The 16,040-nt window shown below is 27.8% G+C and overlaps 3 protein-coding genes and 1 pseudogene across 3 annotated transcripts; 2 read left to right on the plus strand and 2 right to left on the minus strand.

The window, feature by feature from the left end:
* The first annotated feature begins 434 nt into the window (after window positions 1-434).
* On the plus strand, window positions 435-2,683 carry LOC113549588. Its single transcript, XM_026950965.1, has 2 exons — window positions 435-838; window positions 1,481-2,683. The coding sequence occupies exons 1-2, from the start codon at window positions 435-437 to the stop codon at window positions 2,193-2,195; spliced, it is 1,119 nt and encodes a 372-aa protein (XP_026806766.1). The 3' UTR covers window positions 2,196-2,683.
* Window positions 2,684-3,401: 718 nt separating this feature from the next.
* On the minus strand, window positions 3,402-4,265 carry LOC113558240 (annotated as a pseudogene).
* Window positions 4,266-10,577: 6,312 nt separating this feature from the next.
* LOC113548981 (zinc finger CCHC domain-containing protein 4-like) lies at window positions 10,578-14,401 on the minus strand. Its single transcript, XM_026950106.1, has 9 exons — window positions 13,908-14,401; window positions 13,274-13,463; window positions 12,547-12,700; window positions 12,261-12,458; window positions 11,970-12,192; window positions 11,792-11,905; window positions 11,559-11,716; window positions 10,859-10,981; window positions 10,578-10,701 (listed from the first exon to the last, which is right to left on the minus strand). Exons 1-9 carry the CDS (start codon window positions 13,978-13,980, stop codon window positions 10,621-10,623), a joined length of 1,314 nt encoding a protein of 437 aa, XP_026805907.1. The 5' UTR covers window positions 13,981-14,401; the 3' UTR covers window positions 10,578-10,620.
* Window positions 14,402-14,679: 278 nt separating this feature from the next.
* Window positions 14,680-15,303, plus strand: LOC113558319 (leucine-rich repeat and WD repeat-containing protein 1-like). Its single transcript, XM_026963803.1, has 3 exons — window positions 14,680-14,930; window positions 15,065-15,204; window positions 15,264-15,303. Exons 1-3 carry the CDS (start codon window positions 14,847-14,849, stop codon window positions 15,301-15,303), a joined length of 264 nt encoding a protein of 87 aa, XP_026819604.1. The 5' UTR covers window positions 14,680-14,846.
* The last annotated feature ends 737 nt before the right edge of the window (window positions 15,304-16,040 follow it).

Genomic DNA, 16,040 nt, shown 5'->3' on the forward strand with positions numbered 1-16,040 from the left:
ACTGTATAAATAATGGAAAAATGAATAATTAATTATTATAGCATAATATAATTAAATAGCAATAGTGCAATTTCCCTGACTTTTAGCATACCGTGAGCATTATCAAAATAAAAGGTTCATAAGTATATTATAGTTATTTTTAATTTATTATTTATTTTTACTATGAAAATATTAAAAAAAAAAAAAATATTCAAAGGTCGGATTCACTAAATTTGGTGTTTATACATGAAAAAGTTTTGATTTTTTTTTTCCATGATAATTATGTGTAATGTAATATTATATATTGTGCTTTCTATAATACTGGTTTATAAAAAATACAAATGTCCCTAACAATATTCAAAACAAATAAACATATTTTATAATTGTTTAAAAAAATTTGAAATAATATTCATTATAAATCGTATATTTGTTCAGTGTACATTATTTCAATATCAATGTATCACAATATGATTCAAGCTGTGATTTTTTTAATTTCGATCACTGCAGTTGCGTCGATTAATGTCGGTACAGCGTTATACAATCACGTCGATAATATGTACGATACGCAGTGGACTAAAATAGATATGTTGATGTTGCACAGTCGGATGCTAATTGAAAATTTAATCCCTAAAAACGTAATTGACGGAAATACATTCCTCGGCTACACAAAGTTAATCATCAAAACATCGGAGACAATCGCCAATGACCAGACCAGAAGAATCGCCATGATTTCGGTGGCTGATGCGATTGGGGGATACTTGCACGGGGTTATGCTACCGCGTGTAAACCAAGAGTATTATAAAGGGCACGAAAGCTATAAAGTCACCAATGAGCTGCACGCGTTGTTACGGAAAATCAAGTGAGTGATATACGCAGATAAATTATAATGTTATGTACTTAATTATACGAGTAAATACCATTCATCATAATTTATTTTTACAGTCTCGTTTAGCCCATATTTCTAGATGTATATAATTTATTGGGTATAGCTATATGTATAGTCGTCAGTGTCGGAACCTTGGTAGGCCAGGTATGAGGAACTACGCTTTAAAATAAATTGCTACCTACTTATAATTAATTTGGTGCATTGATTGTTTTTTTTCAATATTTGAAAAAAATGAAGGTTGATTTAAAAAAGAAAAAATTTTAGAGATAAAACTGAGTTTTTTAAGTTAAACGGATAAGTGGGTATTTTCTTAAAATAAGTACATTTTTCCTTGACCATCATTGAATATTTTTAATAATTTATACGTATAATGTAGGTATACGTTACAAAGCTAGAAAATCTACCCAGGTCATCGAACTTAAAAATAAAATAAAAATAAAAGAACGTCCCTAAAATAAATGGTCTATTTTACCCCCTTATCACCACTCGCCAGTTAAATACATCGCGGTACTGAAGTATAACTGGTGACAGTATAGTCCGTTTAGAAAGGTCTTGGATCGTTATGGTCCGGTTTTTACATGTCGTTACATAAAGAACGTGCGTGTTTTCGCCCAGGTTCATTTTGGACACGGACGGACGTGGTTGGATGACGCCCGTAGACACGGGACGGTCGATCACGACCACCGCCGACGAGGACGACGACCTCATCGACGAGGAGACAGATAACCCGTGCGCGGCACTACTGCTATCCGGCGTACCGTCTGATGACGGACGACCGGCCGCCGTACCGATGCCGGCGTTCGACGACAACTTGAATCCGGGTTCGTTGGCGTTTCCGTTCACTGTCGGCAAGCGGCTGTTCGCCGTGGACAGGCCGTGGACGGCGTCCGACGACCGCCGTCCGCTGCTCGTCCGGTATTACCGGCTGGCCGCCGGCTGCACGTCGTCGGCGCCGGACCAGTTCCGAGCGGACTTAAATCGTTGGCTGGACGAAGTGGTGGTGCCGCTCTTGGCGAACCGCCGGCGGTGGTATCCAGTCCTGGCCGGTGCGTCTCGCGTCGTCCTGGCCGCGGCCAAGGCAGCCAGCAATGGCACTGCGCCTGTGGATGGCCGACCAAAATGCGGGGCGGCGGCGTGGACAACGACTACTGCAGCGGCGTCTACCAACGACAACGATATGATGCGCAGGTCGTGTGACGACGGCCCCGACAGCCGAGTACCCAACTCGAACGTTCCGCTAGCTGTGATTCTTGTGTCGTTGGTGCTCGTCTGGATAGTGTACGCCTGTGTATTCGGAAAGAAACAACAATCGCAGACCTTCACTGTATAATCGTATTGTATTATATCATATAATATGGCGATTCTTCGGGTCTCAAAGCTTTCGTACCCCTTGTAATATTCATGGTTCACATGCGGTAGCATCACTCCATGCCCATATCCCCCAATCGCGTCAGCCACAGAAACCATGGCGATTCTTCGGGTCTGGTCACTGACGGTTGTCTCCGATGTTTTAATGACGATCAACTTTATGTAGTTGAGGAATGCATTTCCGTCGACTACGCTTCTGGGGATTAAATTCTCAATCAACATCCGACTGTGCAACATCAACATATCTCTTTTAGTCCACTGCGTATCGTACATATTATCGACGTGGTTGAATAAAACTGTACCGACGTTAAGCTACGCTTGAATTATATTGCCCCTGTATCACCACAAATTCGTACTATTAGTAAGATACATTACCAGTCATGCTTAGGATGAAGAATGTGTAAATATGTACTGTGTATTGTAATGTGTTATGTGTTTTGTTGTATAAATAAAAGCTGTTGAAAATAAAATAAAAAAATCATTATTTATTTATTTATTACCGATTTATTTGGATATTATGTGTTTTGGCTATGAAATGTTTAACCAGTAGTTTATTGTTATAATAAAAAGCCATAAAGGTGTTATTACAGTGACGCTTAAAATATGTTCGTATTTGATTGTTTCCAGCTTGTATTTTTATAGTAGGTAAGACGCATAGCGAATCTGTGACACCATTTATGTAGGTATATATTTTATATTATATTGTAAACAATCTGTATCAATCTGTATAGACGTATAGTAGGTGTTAAAATATGGTATTATATAACTTGATCTTTTCTACGCTAAAATTGTATACAATGGTTAATAATGATCTATAGTTAATTAAAAATGTAGGTAAGTTAAAATTAAATGAATACAATACATTAACATAACAATAACATCATAGGTACTATTACAATTTAGATTTATAATGATGAGATGCAGTTTTGATAGATTGCATCATCGTAGTATTTTAATTTTTTAATGAATAACAAAATAATGGTTTTTAAGTATTGTTGGCGTATTTTTTTAGGTTATTAAAGGATTATTAGTGCTGTTTAATTTTAAATGAATGTTGGACTTTGTTGAATTGTTATATTAATTTATCGTTGTCAGTGTATTTCCATTATATTTTTGTTACTACAGTTATATGAATAATACATAAATTGTATTAACTAAATAATTATAGTTAACATAAGTTTTAATATGAAAAACGGTCTGTTGTGTTTTTGTTTTTGACGATGACAAATTCATTAACTTCTATGTTTTCGTAATGCAAACACTGACCAACTTCATGATCCACTTGGCAGTGTGGCAGTCTTTATTGTATTTTGATTTGAAGCAGTATTTATATTGCTGACCGATTGAAAATGTTCATCCTAATACACTGGTAGTGTGGTAGTTTTCGAAAATATAGTATAACATTTCATTTTTCAAATTTTTGCCTTCCTATGTCTTTAATATTTTCGTAATAATGAATTTGAAGCATTTGTGACTCTAATGACATATTCTGGAAAACATAATTAACTTTATGCTACTAAGGCTGAATCGTGTAAAATTATATTTGTTAAATGATAAACTTTGATTGAACTTTCGATGTTTTGAAACAAATTGTCGGTAATACCTCTAACTGTTAACCAGTCTAATTTGTCTAGACCACAATCAATATGCGGGATAGCTAGTTTTTTAACACCATGTTCTACAATAAGATCACGTAATTTTGTAATGGCCATAGTTATTGAACAATTGTTTGCTGATTTAAAATACTTGAAAATGTAATACAAAGTTCCTTATAAGTTGGTCTTATAGCAATTTAAAAATGATCAACGAAAATGTTTAGGTACAATTTTTTCTTAGTATTAACATTTGAAGTTCAAATATTGACCAAATAAAGATGGGGTATGTATGTAACATTTTTTTTTTTTTTTTTTTTTAATGAAATTATATAGATTAAATATTTTAATTCTTTGTTTATATCAAGGAAAATTAAGTTCTAAATTATATTTGGTGGTTGTTACATAACAGATTTATTCGATTCTACTTCTTTCATCATTAGGACTTTAGGAAATAGAATTCAATTAGTATCATTAGGATATGTATCATATATATTATATATTACTTAAGGAGCTAATTATTATTTGTTTATTTTATAATAAAAAACATATTATATTATTACAGTGAAACCTCTACATAGTGGAAATTTGCGAGAAATTACTAAATGTGCACTATAGGAAGACGCTATAGAGAATCGGTTATAGTATACATAATATACATACATTGAAATTGGTATATATTGAAATAATAGTTTATTTATGATATATATATGTATAATATGTATGTAGTAAAAAGTGGGTATAAAAATGTTTTATACTTACAATTAAAAAATTTTTTTTTGCGTGTATTTGTTCTGCTCTTTATAATGAATTTGTAAATTGGCTATCATTGATAATAAAATCTCATCTTACCTAACACATAACCAAACCATTTGTTATATTTCAAATAGGAAAACCATTAAGATAAGATTAAATATGAACAAAATGCATAAAATATAAATATAGTATTTTTATTATTTAAACATTTTCAATATGCACAAATATTGTATCCATTTATGAGAGGTTTTATTTTGGTACCAGTTTTTAGTGTCCATGTCCATTATTAGAGGTTTCATTGTATATTTATTTCAGTTACCTATGTAAATTAATTATTTATTTTTGTTACATTAAAAAAAAACAAAATTGTACCCAACCGGAGAGTTAAATGATTTACCTTTTACATCAAAATTAATAATAAATGTATAAATATAGATACACTTGCAAGTATGAGATACCTAACTAAAATGATGTTTCTGTTTTCTTTAAAACTAGGTTTCATATAAATAAAAAGTCAAGTTTTTGTTAAAAAATAAAAAAATTACTTTAAATATGATTGTTTTGTTGTTTACAAATTCAAAATCCTAAAATATGTTTGAAGCTTACAACACAGGGACCTAAACTGGCCAAATCTTTTTCTTTGATGAGGTTGGATTTTCAATGGTGCCCTTCACCTTTCTGAAAAAAGATTAATCAATGAATTAGAAGTACCTTTTTAGTATTTTAACATAATGATAATATCTATATATTATTGTTTAGATTCACACATATCAAGTATAAAATATAAAATATATGTTTGATAGGTACTTATGTTTAATATATATGCTTATTTGAATTAATCAAATCAAAATCATTAAATATAACATTTAGGTATTAGGTGTTATGTATATATTTATTATTATTAATGTTATGTTAGGTGAACTTAGAATTAATGTTATAGGTGTATTATAAGATTAAGAATTAATGTTTTATTTACTAAAAATATTTATTATTCATGATAAAAACATAATTTTGCTGAAAACCAAACACAATATTATTATTATTAAGAATTTGTTGTTTTATTTATTTGTCTTAATTATTTTATTATAATAATGCTAATGTATATTTAGTAAGTTTAATTCAAAGAGCCTAAAAAATATCAAAATATATACATGTGGTGTACTAATGGTAAATAATATGTTAATTTGAATAAATAAAATAAACATTGAATAACGGTTAGGATCAGTGGTGTTCCCATTAATTTTTTTAAGAGTATACAGTATACTTTATCATCAAATATAAACATTTAATACAATAATAATATTTTCTTATGGTCTATAGGAATAAAGCCGGTAAAGAGCGTGTCAGTAATATGGAAAAAAAAATTGAGAGCAGTATACCTATAATATTGAAAAAAAATCTTGCGAGTAAATGGCGTATATGTAGTATACTCTATGGAACACCCCTGGTTAGGATTAATGATAATAATATGTTAATTATAAATATATTTATTAGGCATGTAGTTGTTTATTAATGTTATAAAATAAATATTAAATAAACTTATTTGAATTAAGGTTATAAAATAATATAAAGTATATAAATATCATACCCATATATAGCATCATACCCGGGTTTACACGGCCTTTGATTCGTACCCATTTTTTTTGCACGTAAACAAACTGTAATAAATTATAATTAAATGTTTTAATTTTGGTGCATTATATTAACTAAAGTTGAATAAATCATTTAACTTACTAATTTTTTTTGTTTGCTGCGGCTGCGGCTGTGGCTGGTACATTATTGCAGGCAACTCCAAATCGTATGGTGCTGTAGGCCTGTACATCTAAAATAATTTATTACATTAATAAAAAAAAAACCCAGGAAGCAGATATCGAGTGGAAATGTACTAACAAAAGTCTGGCAAAAGAAAATCCGGTATGTTTATTATATACAGTCGAGTATCGATAACTCAAAGTTGAAGGGAGATAAAAATTTGTTTCAAGATATCTAATTCGAATTTACATTGATTTCTATATAATTTATATTTCTAGGGGAATAAAAATAAATTTGAATTGTCAAGTCACTAAGAATATACTAAGAATATATACATATATTATACGATAATTATCTAAAGCATATAGTAGAATGTAGAATATATATAATATAGAAAATTGTTACCTAACTTATCTAATTATTACTATTTATAAATATTTATCTAACTAAATCTCAACATAATAATCTTGAAAAATGGTTTTAAAAAACTTAAAAATAGAGGTAACTATGTAAGCAATATTTAATCTAGTAATCGACTACGCTCATTGGTATTCGAAAGAGGATTTTCTAGTAGTTGCTTTCAAAATTATGCATGGCTTGTATAATTATATATTATATATATAAACATATTATGTAGTATTGTAGTTTTTATCTCGATGCTACATTTTATTTTTGACTATTGTTACCAGTTGTTTACATTTGGCAGTGAGAAATGAGAATTAAGAAGATACAAGGACAGTCACTGGGTTTTGTAATTGGAAAAAGGTAAGTAACCATATATAATATACTTACAACTAAAGTAATCAATGTGAAAAAATATTAATTATAAAGATGTTTATTTTTAGCTTACAAATAAAATTAAAAATTATTCATTAACAATAATTCATTTAACTTGTATGAGTAGGATGAATGCTTAAAATCTTCCAAAAAATCTGGTTGAGTTATGTGTCAAATTTCTATTAGGTACCCAAAATACGAGTAGTCAAAAACAAAAATATGAGAAATATATAATAAAACAGAAAATTGATATAACTTTATTTTTAGCTAAGCAAGGAATTGTATGATTTTTTTTTTATAATAGATAAACGCATATTTATTTGTTTGATTAATTATTTGTCTATTTTAATTCAGATAATTTTAAAAATGCATGTAAGCTTGTCGCCAAATGTAATTTAAATTTTGATTCATTATACAGCATAGAAATTTTACATACTAGCTGGATGATACAAATTAAATTAATTTGTGAAGAACATACTAAAACAACCATCATTAATGAAGTAAAATCTACAGGGATTGTGGCAATAATGGTTGATGAAGTTAGGTAGGTAATTAAATAGCAATATAGTTAAATACCTAAATTAAATGTTATAATGTTATCATAATATTTTATATTTAGGTCATATAAAGAAGAACAGTTATCAATAATATGTATAAGATGTATGTTTAGATGTCTGTAAACGTTTCTTGTCTTTTATTGAGGTTTCAAGTAGCCAAAAGGCAATTGGTATTGTTGCTTCTATACTTATATTTTTAGAACAATCAAGTATGAAATAATTGAAACATGTTAAGGTAATAGCCTAATCATATAGCAGGGCTAGTGTTATGTCGGTCCTGCATAGTGGTGTACAAATTTTAATGAAAGAGTATTATCCTTATGTCATATTTTATGTACCATTGATTGAATTTAATTGTAGTAGATGCTTGTAAAAGTATAAAATAAGTTATTTCTTAAAAAAACTTAATATATTTAATTTGTATGACATTTCAGAATACAAGAAATATGTTTAATGTATTGGAATCAATTTATATATATTTTTTTTCATCCTAAAAACAAATAATATAATAATATATTTATATAGTGTTGGACTAGGCCACCGGGCCAGTATATTTAAAAATGAAAATATCCCTCGATTTGCTATGCAACACCACCCCAAGTAAGCCTAGTCAACTTACATAAATCAAATTTTTAAGAATGATGGTCCAAAAACAAATTGGGGAAAAACATTTGTTTTTAAATTATTGCCACATGAAGTTCACGATTATACGTGTTCGCACAATGCTTTATTTACTCATTATACACGGAGTACAATATATAAAAATTAAAAAAGAAAAGGGAATAAATATCAATATACAATAATGTACTGATAACAGTGTCCTATTGGGTATTGAGTTATTTAACATATTTACAACATCAAAGTGTTATAACTCAAAAACTAAATTTGACCGCTCAATTCTGATTGCATCATTGTTCTCAGCGTAAAAAACCTCATCAATGAGGTAGAAAAAAATTAGAAAACTGCGTGGGCGCTAAACTAAATTTATACCAAAACATTTTAAATCTAACCTACATTTCTCTACGGTCGTCGTTCAATGTGTCCTTTAAACTATAATTTAAACCTTAGAACCGGTTGGCTGTTCAACTTGGAATTTAAAAATAAATGTATATTGCTTTTTTTAATCGTAACCTCGAATTTTAATTTATCTTTAATCGTGGTTGTAACCACGATCTCTACTTAGAAGATAACTTTAAGACCGCGATAGTAATGAAGAGCGGGAAAAATTATATTTTAAACGAATAATATATTTGGTTGTAATTTATTCGAATGGGCGGAATGATTTTCAAATTTTCAAATTGAAACTAATAATTTTATTATTTTTTAGTCATAAATTATTTAAATAATTAAATTTTAAACGAATTATGTTATTCAATAGTATAAATTATTTGTACTCACTATTAATAATATTATACACAAAAATAAACATACAGTACTATAGAAAAATAAATTAATTGTAACTAGTTACAATTTGTAAGTATCCATTTTGGGTACAGTTGTTGCATTTAAAAATTAAAAATATAGTAGATAACTGGTTAGCATTATATTTAATTAAATTGAAAAAATACCTAATTTAAAGTTAAACGTACAACTTGACTAACAAATAAATAATAAGTTATCAATAGTAAGTTAGCATTTCATTATATTGTAATATAAATTTAATACATACCGTTGTCAAATTAATATTCAACTGCAAAGATGACAGTAAATATCTACGTTAAATAATGTTGAGCTCTTATTCAATATTAATTAAAATGAATAGATTAAAAAAGAAAAACATTAATACTTTTAAAAAATATTAAATATATATATGAAAATCAATGAAATATTTCAAAATACAAAATAAGTTTACAAATTTGCAATGTTTGCTTTTTGAATTATTGATATTTTAACTCACTATTTTCCAATATGTACTGTAAATTTAAAAAGTGAATTCATTATTAACCGTAACAGTACCTTGGTTATTTTTTTAGATTTAATAGGTAACCCATCTATCACATATTTCATGTCATCATTATTCATCAGTCGAGTTGTCTTAATCTGTGGTTGAAATCATTTAAGATAACACCCAGTATTGATTTAAATAAATTGTGCTTAATGCTTAAATACTCCATACTCCATCTATATTATTTTCTTATGTCCTTGTTTTTAGATTTTTTAATACAACTTTACCTCAGGCCGATCATAATCATTTATTATTTTATAAAAATAAAGCCATCAAAAATAAATTTGTTTTAATAATTTCAATTTTAAAAATATTAAATGAATATCTCAAAAAAAAAAAAAAAAACACATGGGTAGATAAACTTAAAGAAACCAACAGATTCTTTTATATAGTATTACAATCATCAATTCTGTTATTATCTGAAATATATTGATTTATTTATATATGTTTTCTTTTCCCCTAAATACTCTTGTAATTTTCTTATATATTTAAAATGTAATTGGAATTTATTTATTCTATATTAAACAATATTATTATTATTATTATAACACAACCAAATTATAGATCACCAATGTACTATAAGTAATAATTGGCTATTTGTACTATGTATTCGAGTTCAAAGTAGTTCAAGTGAGTGGTAGAAAAATGAAATGAAATGCTATTCTGTGAGAACCCCTCGGTCATTCATAACTCAATTCGAGCTTTTGTATTCCAAGTTATATTTAAATTTTATTTCTAAAGATGTTGACATGAATGAGATCAAAACACTAATGGCGCTGAATGAAACAATATTAACTACAAATAATAATTAATTAATCAGGGAATTTTCTATACTTGACAATTGACTAAACCCAACTTGTATTGGAAATTTTTAGTATTTACTAGGTATTTAAGACTCTATTTCTGTTAATTTAGCATCCAAATTGAATTCTTAATAAAATATATAGTTATATTTATTCTAAATAATTTAATTAAATATAAACAGTATTTAATACATATTTTAATAATTTAATCCATAACATTATATTTTTTTATGCTTTTGCCCTTTGACAACATATGCTTTTTACGTGATTTGTCCTTCATTTTACCCTATAACAAACAAATATAGTTAAAATAAAAATATATTAAGTTGATTAAAAAAAAATTGGGGATAATATCATATCAGCTGAGAAAATGTGTATACTGCACAACAAGGTAAATTTACCATTTGTAAACATTTTTAAATAATTAAAACAATTATACTAACCTTAGTCGGAAATCTCATACAACTGTGCTCTATTAAACAGCATTTGTTACATTGTTTGCAATGTTTCCATGTTCTTTTCACACACTTCTTACATAAATTACAGTGTATGTATTCACGACCATTCTGCAAAATTAATGATTTAAATAAGTATAGATGTCATAGATTATATTAAATGAATAACAAAAATGATTATACACTTAGTTAATTAATCTAATCTTCCCTAGGAAGACTGTTTTACTATTTTTTCACAATAGAATAAAAATAAAAAAATAACTTTTCTGTCATACCATTTTTTTGTTTGCTATTAATTAATAATTAATCAGTATCTTAAAAATAAAAACACTATGACATATTTTTTTTAAGAATTGTCAACATTTGGTGAAGATATTGTGAATACTGTATAAATTTGTTCTTCACAAAACCTTTTATAATACGATTTTTTAACTTTAATATTTTTGAAATTTATTCTTAAGGTTATCAAAATTAATACATTATATTAGCACAAATTATGAACATATAAACTAATAAAAAATATCCACGGAAAAAAACATTTAAATACCAATATTCTTAAATTTATTTTGAATCTAAGAAAATGAACTATTTTCTTGATTATAACACTATTCAAAAGTTTAAAATACACAATGAGTATTTCAAGAAAATATAAATTTAACTTTTTTTATATTAATAAAAATACATTTACCTTTGATGTACAACTATTGCACTTGTAACAGTGTACATTTTCTGAGCAAACCCATCGATTACATAGATCACAAAATCTATAATTTTTTTCAACTGGTAAAGATATCTTGCATTGATCTACATTAGTGAATATTCTAATTGGAGATCCTTTATTTCTACCTAATTATAAAATAAAATAAATGCATTTTAGTATTACAGAAAAAAACAACTTAACAACTTTAAAAAAATACAAACCAGAACTATTAAACTTTTTATGATTTATGTAGTCAATTTTATAACCTATCATTGACATCCCAGGCAAGCAGTTGACTACAAAACGTTCCATAAAATAAGGTAACACTAGAAACTCTGAAAATTAATTTATCTATTTAAAATCAATTTAAATTCAACGAGAAAGATCAAATATACTTACTTGATAATATGCTTTTGTTGTTTTTTTTCCTAATTTGATCAAGTCTTTCTAGTGTATATGCTAATGGTTCAAGTCTGCCGCCAAATGGAGGGTCAATGAATACAGCAGTAGAATCTCCTTGGGTCAAAATATCTTCCAACACAAAATCTGTGTCACATTCTTCAAGTATATGACAGTTATACATATTAAACCATCTGAAATGGTCAGTATCATAAAATTGCAACTGAAAAAAATATAAGTATAAACTTTTTATAGTTAAGTCAAATAACAAACAAATATTATTTCACATACATATCTATGATCAATGTCAAGTAAAACACTATTCATCTCGGGTACATCAAATAATATTTTTTCATGTATTGTGGGAGCACCGATACAAATAATATTAGTTGTACCAACAGAACGAAACATTTTGACTAACATTTCAATAGTGTTTTCAGTAAAGAAATACTGAGATTCACTTTTTGATTCTTGTAATGGTCTAAACAATTAAAATAATGTTCACATATTTAAAATCACAATAATCATTAACACAATATAAAAATTAAAATATTTATAATTATAATAACATTAGTACCTGTGAAGGGTGAGATAGTTTTAAATCATTTATATTTTCTACTAACAATTCACAATGGTCCGAATGCAAATCTTGTTGAGTTTTAGAAAATAATTCACCACATTTTGGACAGAAACATCTTTCTTCTGGGGTTAATTTTTTTATATGATCATACCTAAAATATTCAAAACAGTTAGTTATAAAAAATTTTATATTCTACTTATATTATATAAGATAACTAAAACTTCATTTTCTACAGTCATTTTTGAAGTTTAAGATCTTCCAGCTTCTTAAAAAAAATATTGATTTTTTACTGATAAATATTTAAATTAAATAAACATGACTCTTTTTAGACACATTATTAATTGTAAAATATTATACATTTTATAATAGATTTTTTTTATAAAAGAGGTGAAAACAAATATCATGGTGATTTGAATAACCCTAAAAACCTCTAATAATCCAGAAAACACTGTGTTTGAATTTGTCTGGACTATGTAATACCATTGTCTACCTCAAACAATAATTCTAAGATGTCTCATTGAGTTTGATAATTATATTTAACTATATACATAGTCACAACACTTTTATATAATAGTATGATACATAGATTTTTAGTTCAAAATCTATTGCAAAATAGGTAGATAAGAAATGTTAACTGTTATTAACAACCTAATAAAAGTAACATTAAAATCATATTTGTATGAAAAAAATGTTAAAAATAATTAAGTAAATTAATGATTTTTACCTGGATTGTAATTTATATCTTATCATTTTTGTAACAATGAGATCTCTTTCATATTGTTCCATATATTTTTGTCCAATTGTTTCAATTTGATTTTCCCACACAAAAAAAGAACATTTTTTTCTATCTCTATATGCTGAGCAAGAGTAAAACTTTTTATTGTCAGATCCTCGAGAAAACAACAATGTTGGTCCTTAAAATAAAAAAATAAAAGTTATTATATATAGTCAATTAATGATAACTAATTCCTAATTATATTACAGAACAAATTGTCACCTTAAATTAAAAAAAAAAAATAGAAAATTTTAAATTTAGTTTATAAGTTTGTAATTATAACAGACAATTCGGTATTAGTTAAATTACTGTTAATAGATTATGAATCAATAACTATAAATATTTGGTATTTGCTATTAGTATTTGATTATTTATTCCATATTCTATACAGCTTAAAATAATGCGTTTACTGCAACTATTTTATTCCCACCTTTGTAAGTCACATAATACTCAAATTGTATGCAAAACGGACATGAATTAGTTGTCAAACTTTTGACAACCGACTGGAATTACTGGAATACATGACCACTATGACTCATTCACACCACAATATCAATAAATAATAACAAACAACAATAATTACCGTGAGAGCAATAGGGATGTGTGCTCAAATTTTCCATGTGAACGGCCACTGTTTTAATGTACTCCTCCACCATGTTTGCGTAGGCTGGCAGAATAAATGGCGGTTAATGCTAAACTTTGTAGTTGGTCAAACGGTAATTATTCAAAGGTATTATAAAATAGAAGTTAGTTCGCAAACAAAATCTAATAATATGAACACTGCACAACCGACACTGAATACTTGATTGGTTGACTGACAAATTGACGAGTGAGTACTGGCTATGCTATGGTATTATCCACTGGGCACCGAAGTGCTTCTAGGCCAGTATTGACCACAGTAGAAAAGCGGCACTTGTGGTAGCCGTCAAACACTATAGTGTGCCACTACAGCACAGCATAGACAGTGACTTATGGCAGTATATGACACCAAAATGTAGCTTCATGTATTATTAAAGTTAGTGAAGACTAAATAATGAGTAACGAGTGACGACTCCACGAGTGAATGAACGATTACTGATAATATTATTTATTGTACCGCAATGTGATAGTACTATGTACAGCTGCTGTGGTCTCGCCGGCTTGCTTTTGCAATCAAGTGATAATAACGAAAAGAGTTTAGATGTGAAAATGGAGGGAAATTCAGCAAATCATGAAATCAAAATTTGTCATAATATAATATTATACCTATATCATTACTATTTACTGTTATAGTAAATATCATATTAAGAACTCATAACTATAATAATATATTTTACAGTATTTGAAACGTATTAACTATAGCACTCATTTCTGCCGAGTAACTTACTACTTAATATACTACTTTATTAATGATATTTTAATCCGCAGTGTTTGATTCGCTTGAACCGTTCCGAATTTCAGAATTATTCCCTGGTGAGCCGGGTGATATTTACACTGCATCAATCGTCCATTTTCTAGTCTGTCTGTCTGTCACCCCTCTATTATGAGTAAATGTGAATTTGTTGTGCACTATTTCCTCAGATGTCATTCAAGGACCGACAATGATTCAGCAGACGTGTCCACACAGGTAACATTAATGGGTAATAATTAATAAGTAATAATTGATTGAACTTTTGTTATTTAGCACAGTCCTACAACACTCAGGACACAATAATTTTGTTGTACATGATGTATTAATGTATAGTTTTCTGTTGGTTAAAGGTGTGGTATGCTGCTTTTGATCCGTCTAAAAAGTCTTACTTGGTTGCCACTTGCGGTGGAAATAAGGTCTGTGTTATCGATGTGAAGACTGGAGTGGTCCAGTATAGATGTATAGTATTATATATTTATATATTTAAGAGGTATATCTTCGTAATTTGATTATTGAATAATAAATATAAGGTATTCATTTGCAAAATAGCTGTTTGATATTTTACTATAGTCGTAAAATCAACGATTAAATAACTAATAAGTTTTACACGTTGAATCGTGTGATAATTTAATTAACAACTTACCTACGCTACACACATGCATGTATACAAAAAAAAAAATTCGGGGGGTTTACCAAATGTAGCAATACAAATTGGGTCGTAACATAATAAAACAATTTTTTTCCTCATTATTAGAAAATAATTCGCGGGTTGGGGGGTTGACCCCCCAGTAAACGTGATTGGCTACACGCAAAATACAGGGTGGTTCTTATTTTAACATAATCATTGTATCATAACAAGCTCCTTTCATATTATTAACCTGTTTTGAAAATGTATTTGTAAAATATATATTTTATATTTCCTCTTATTTTATTTCACTCTTATTAATTTTTTATTACTTGTGAGTTGTGATGCACAGTGATGATCCATTTGACTCAAAATGCTAACGTTTTTTAAAATATGTTTTTATTTAATTTTAAGTCGTTATAAAACAACATTTTTGGAAAAATATATATTTTTACTATTTTTTAATATTATAATTTGTTATTCTCTTGAATGTTAACAAAGTACATGCATTTTTAATTTCGTAAACCATAAAATAATAATATATTTATGTTAAAATTGGTTTTAATTGGTATTATCTTAAATTTATAAATTAATATTATTCAATTATTGGTATCCTGAAATAAAATATTTAAAAAAAATTTAATTAGATTAGGCTGTATAGGAGTTGATTCTCGGGTACCTGTTTACCTACACCAATGCCG

This window comes from Rhopalosiphum maidis, chromosome 1 (assembly GCF_003676215.2).
Source record: "Rhopalosiphum maidis isolate BTI-1 chromosome 1, ASM367621v3, whole genome shotgun sequence".
NCBI classification, from domain to species: Eukaryota; Metazoa; Arthropoda; class Insecta; order Hemiptera; family Aphididae; genus Rhopalosiphum; species Rhopalosiphum maidis.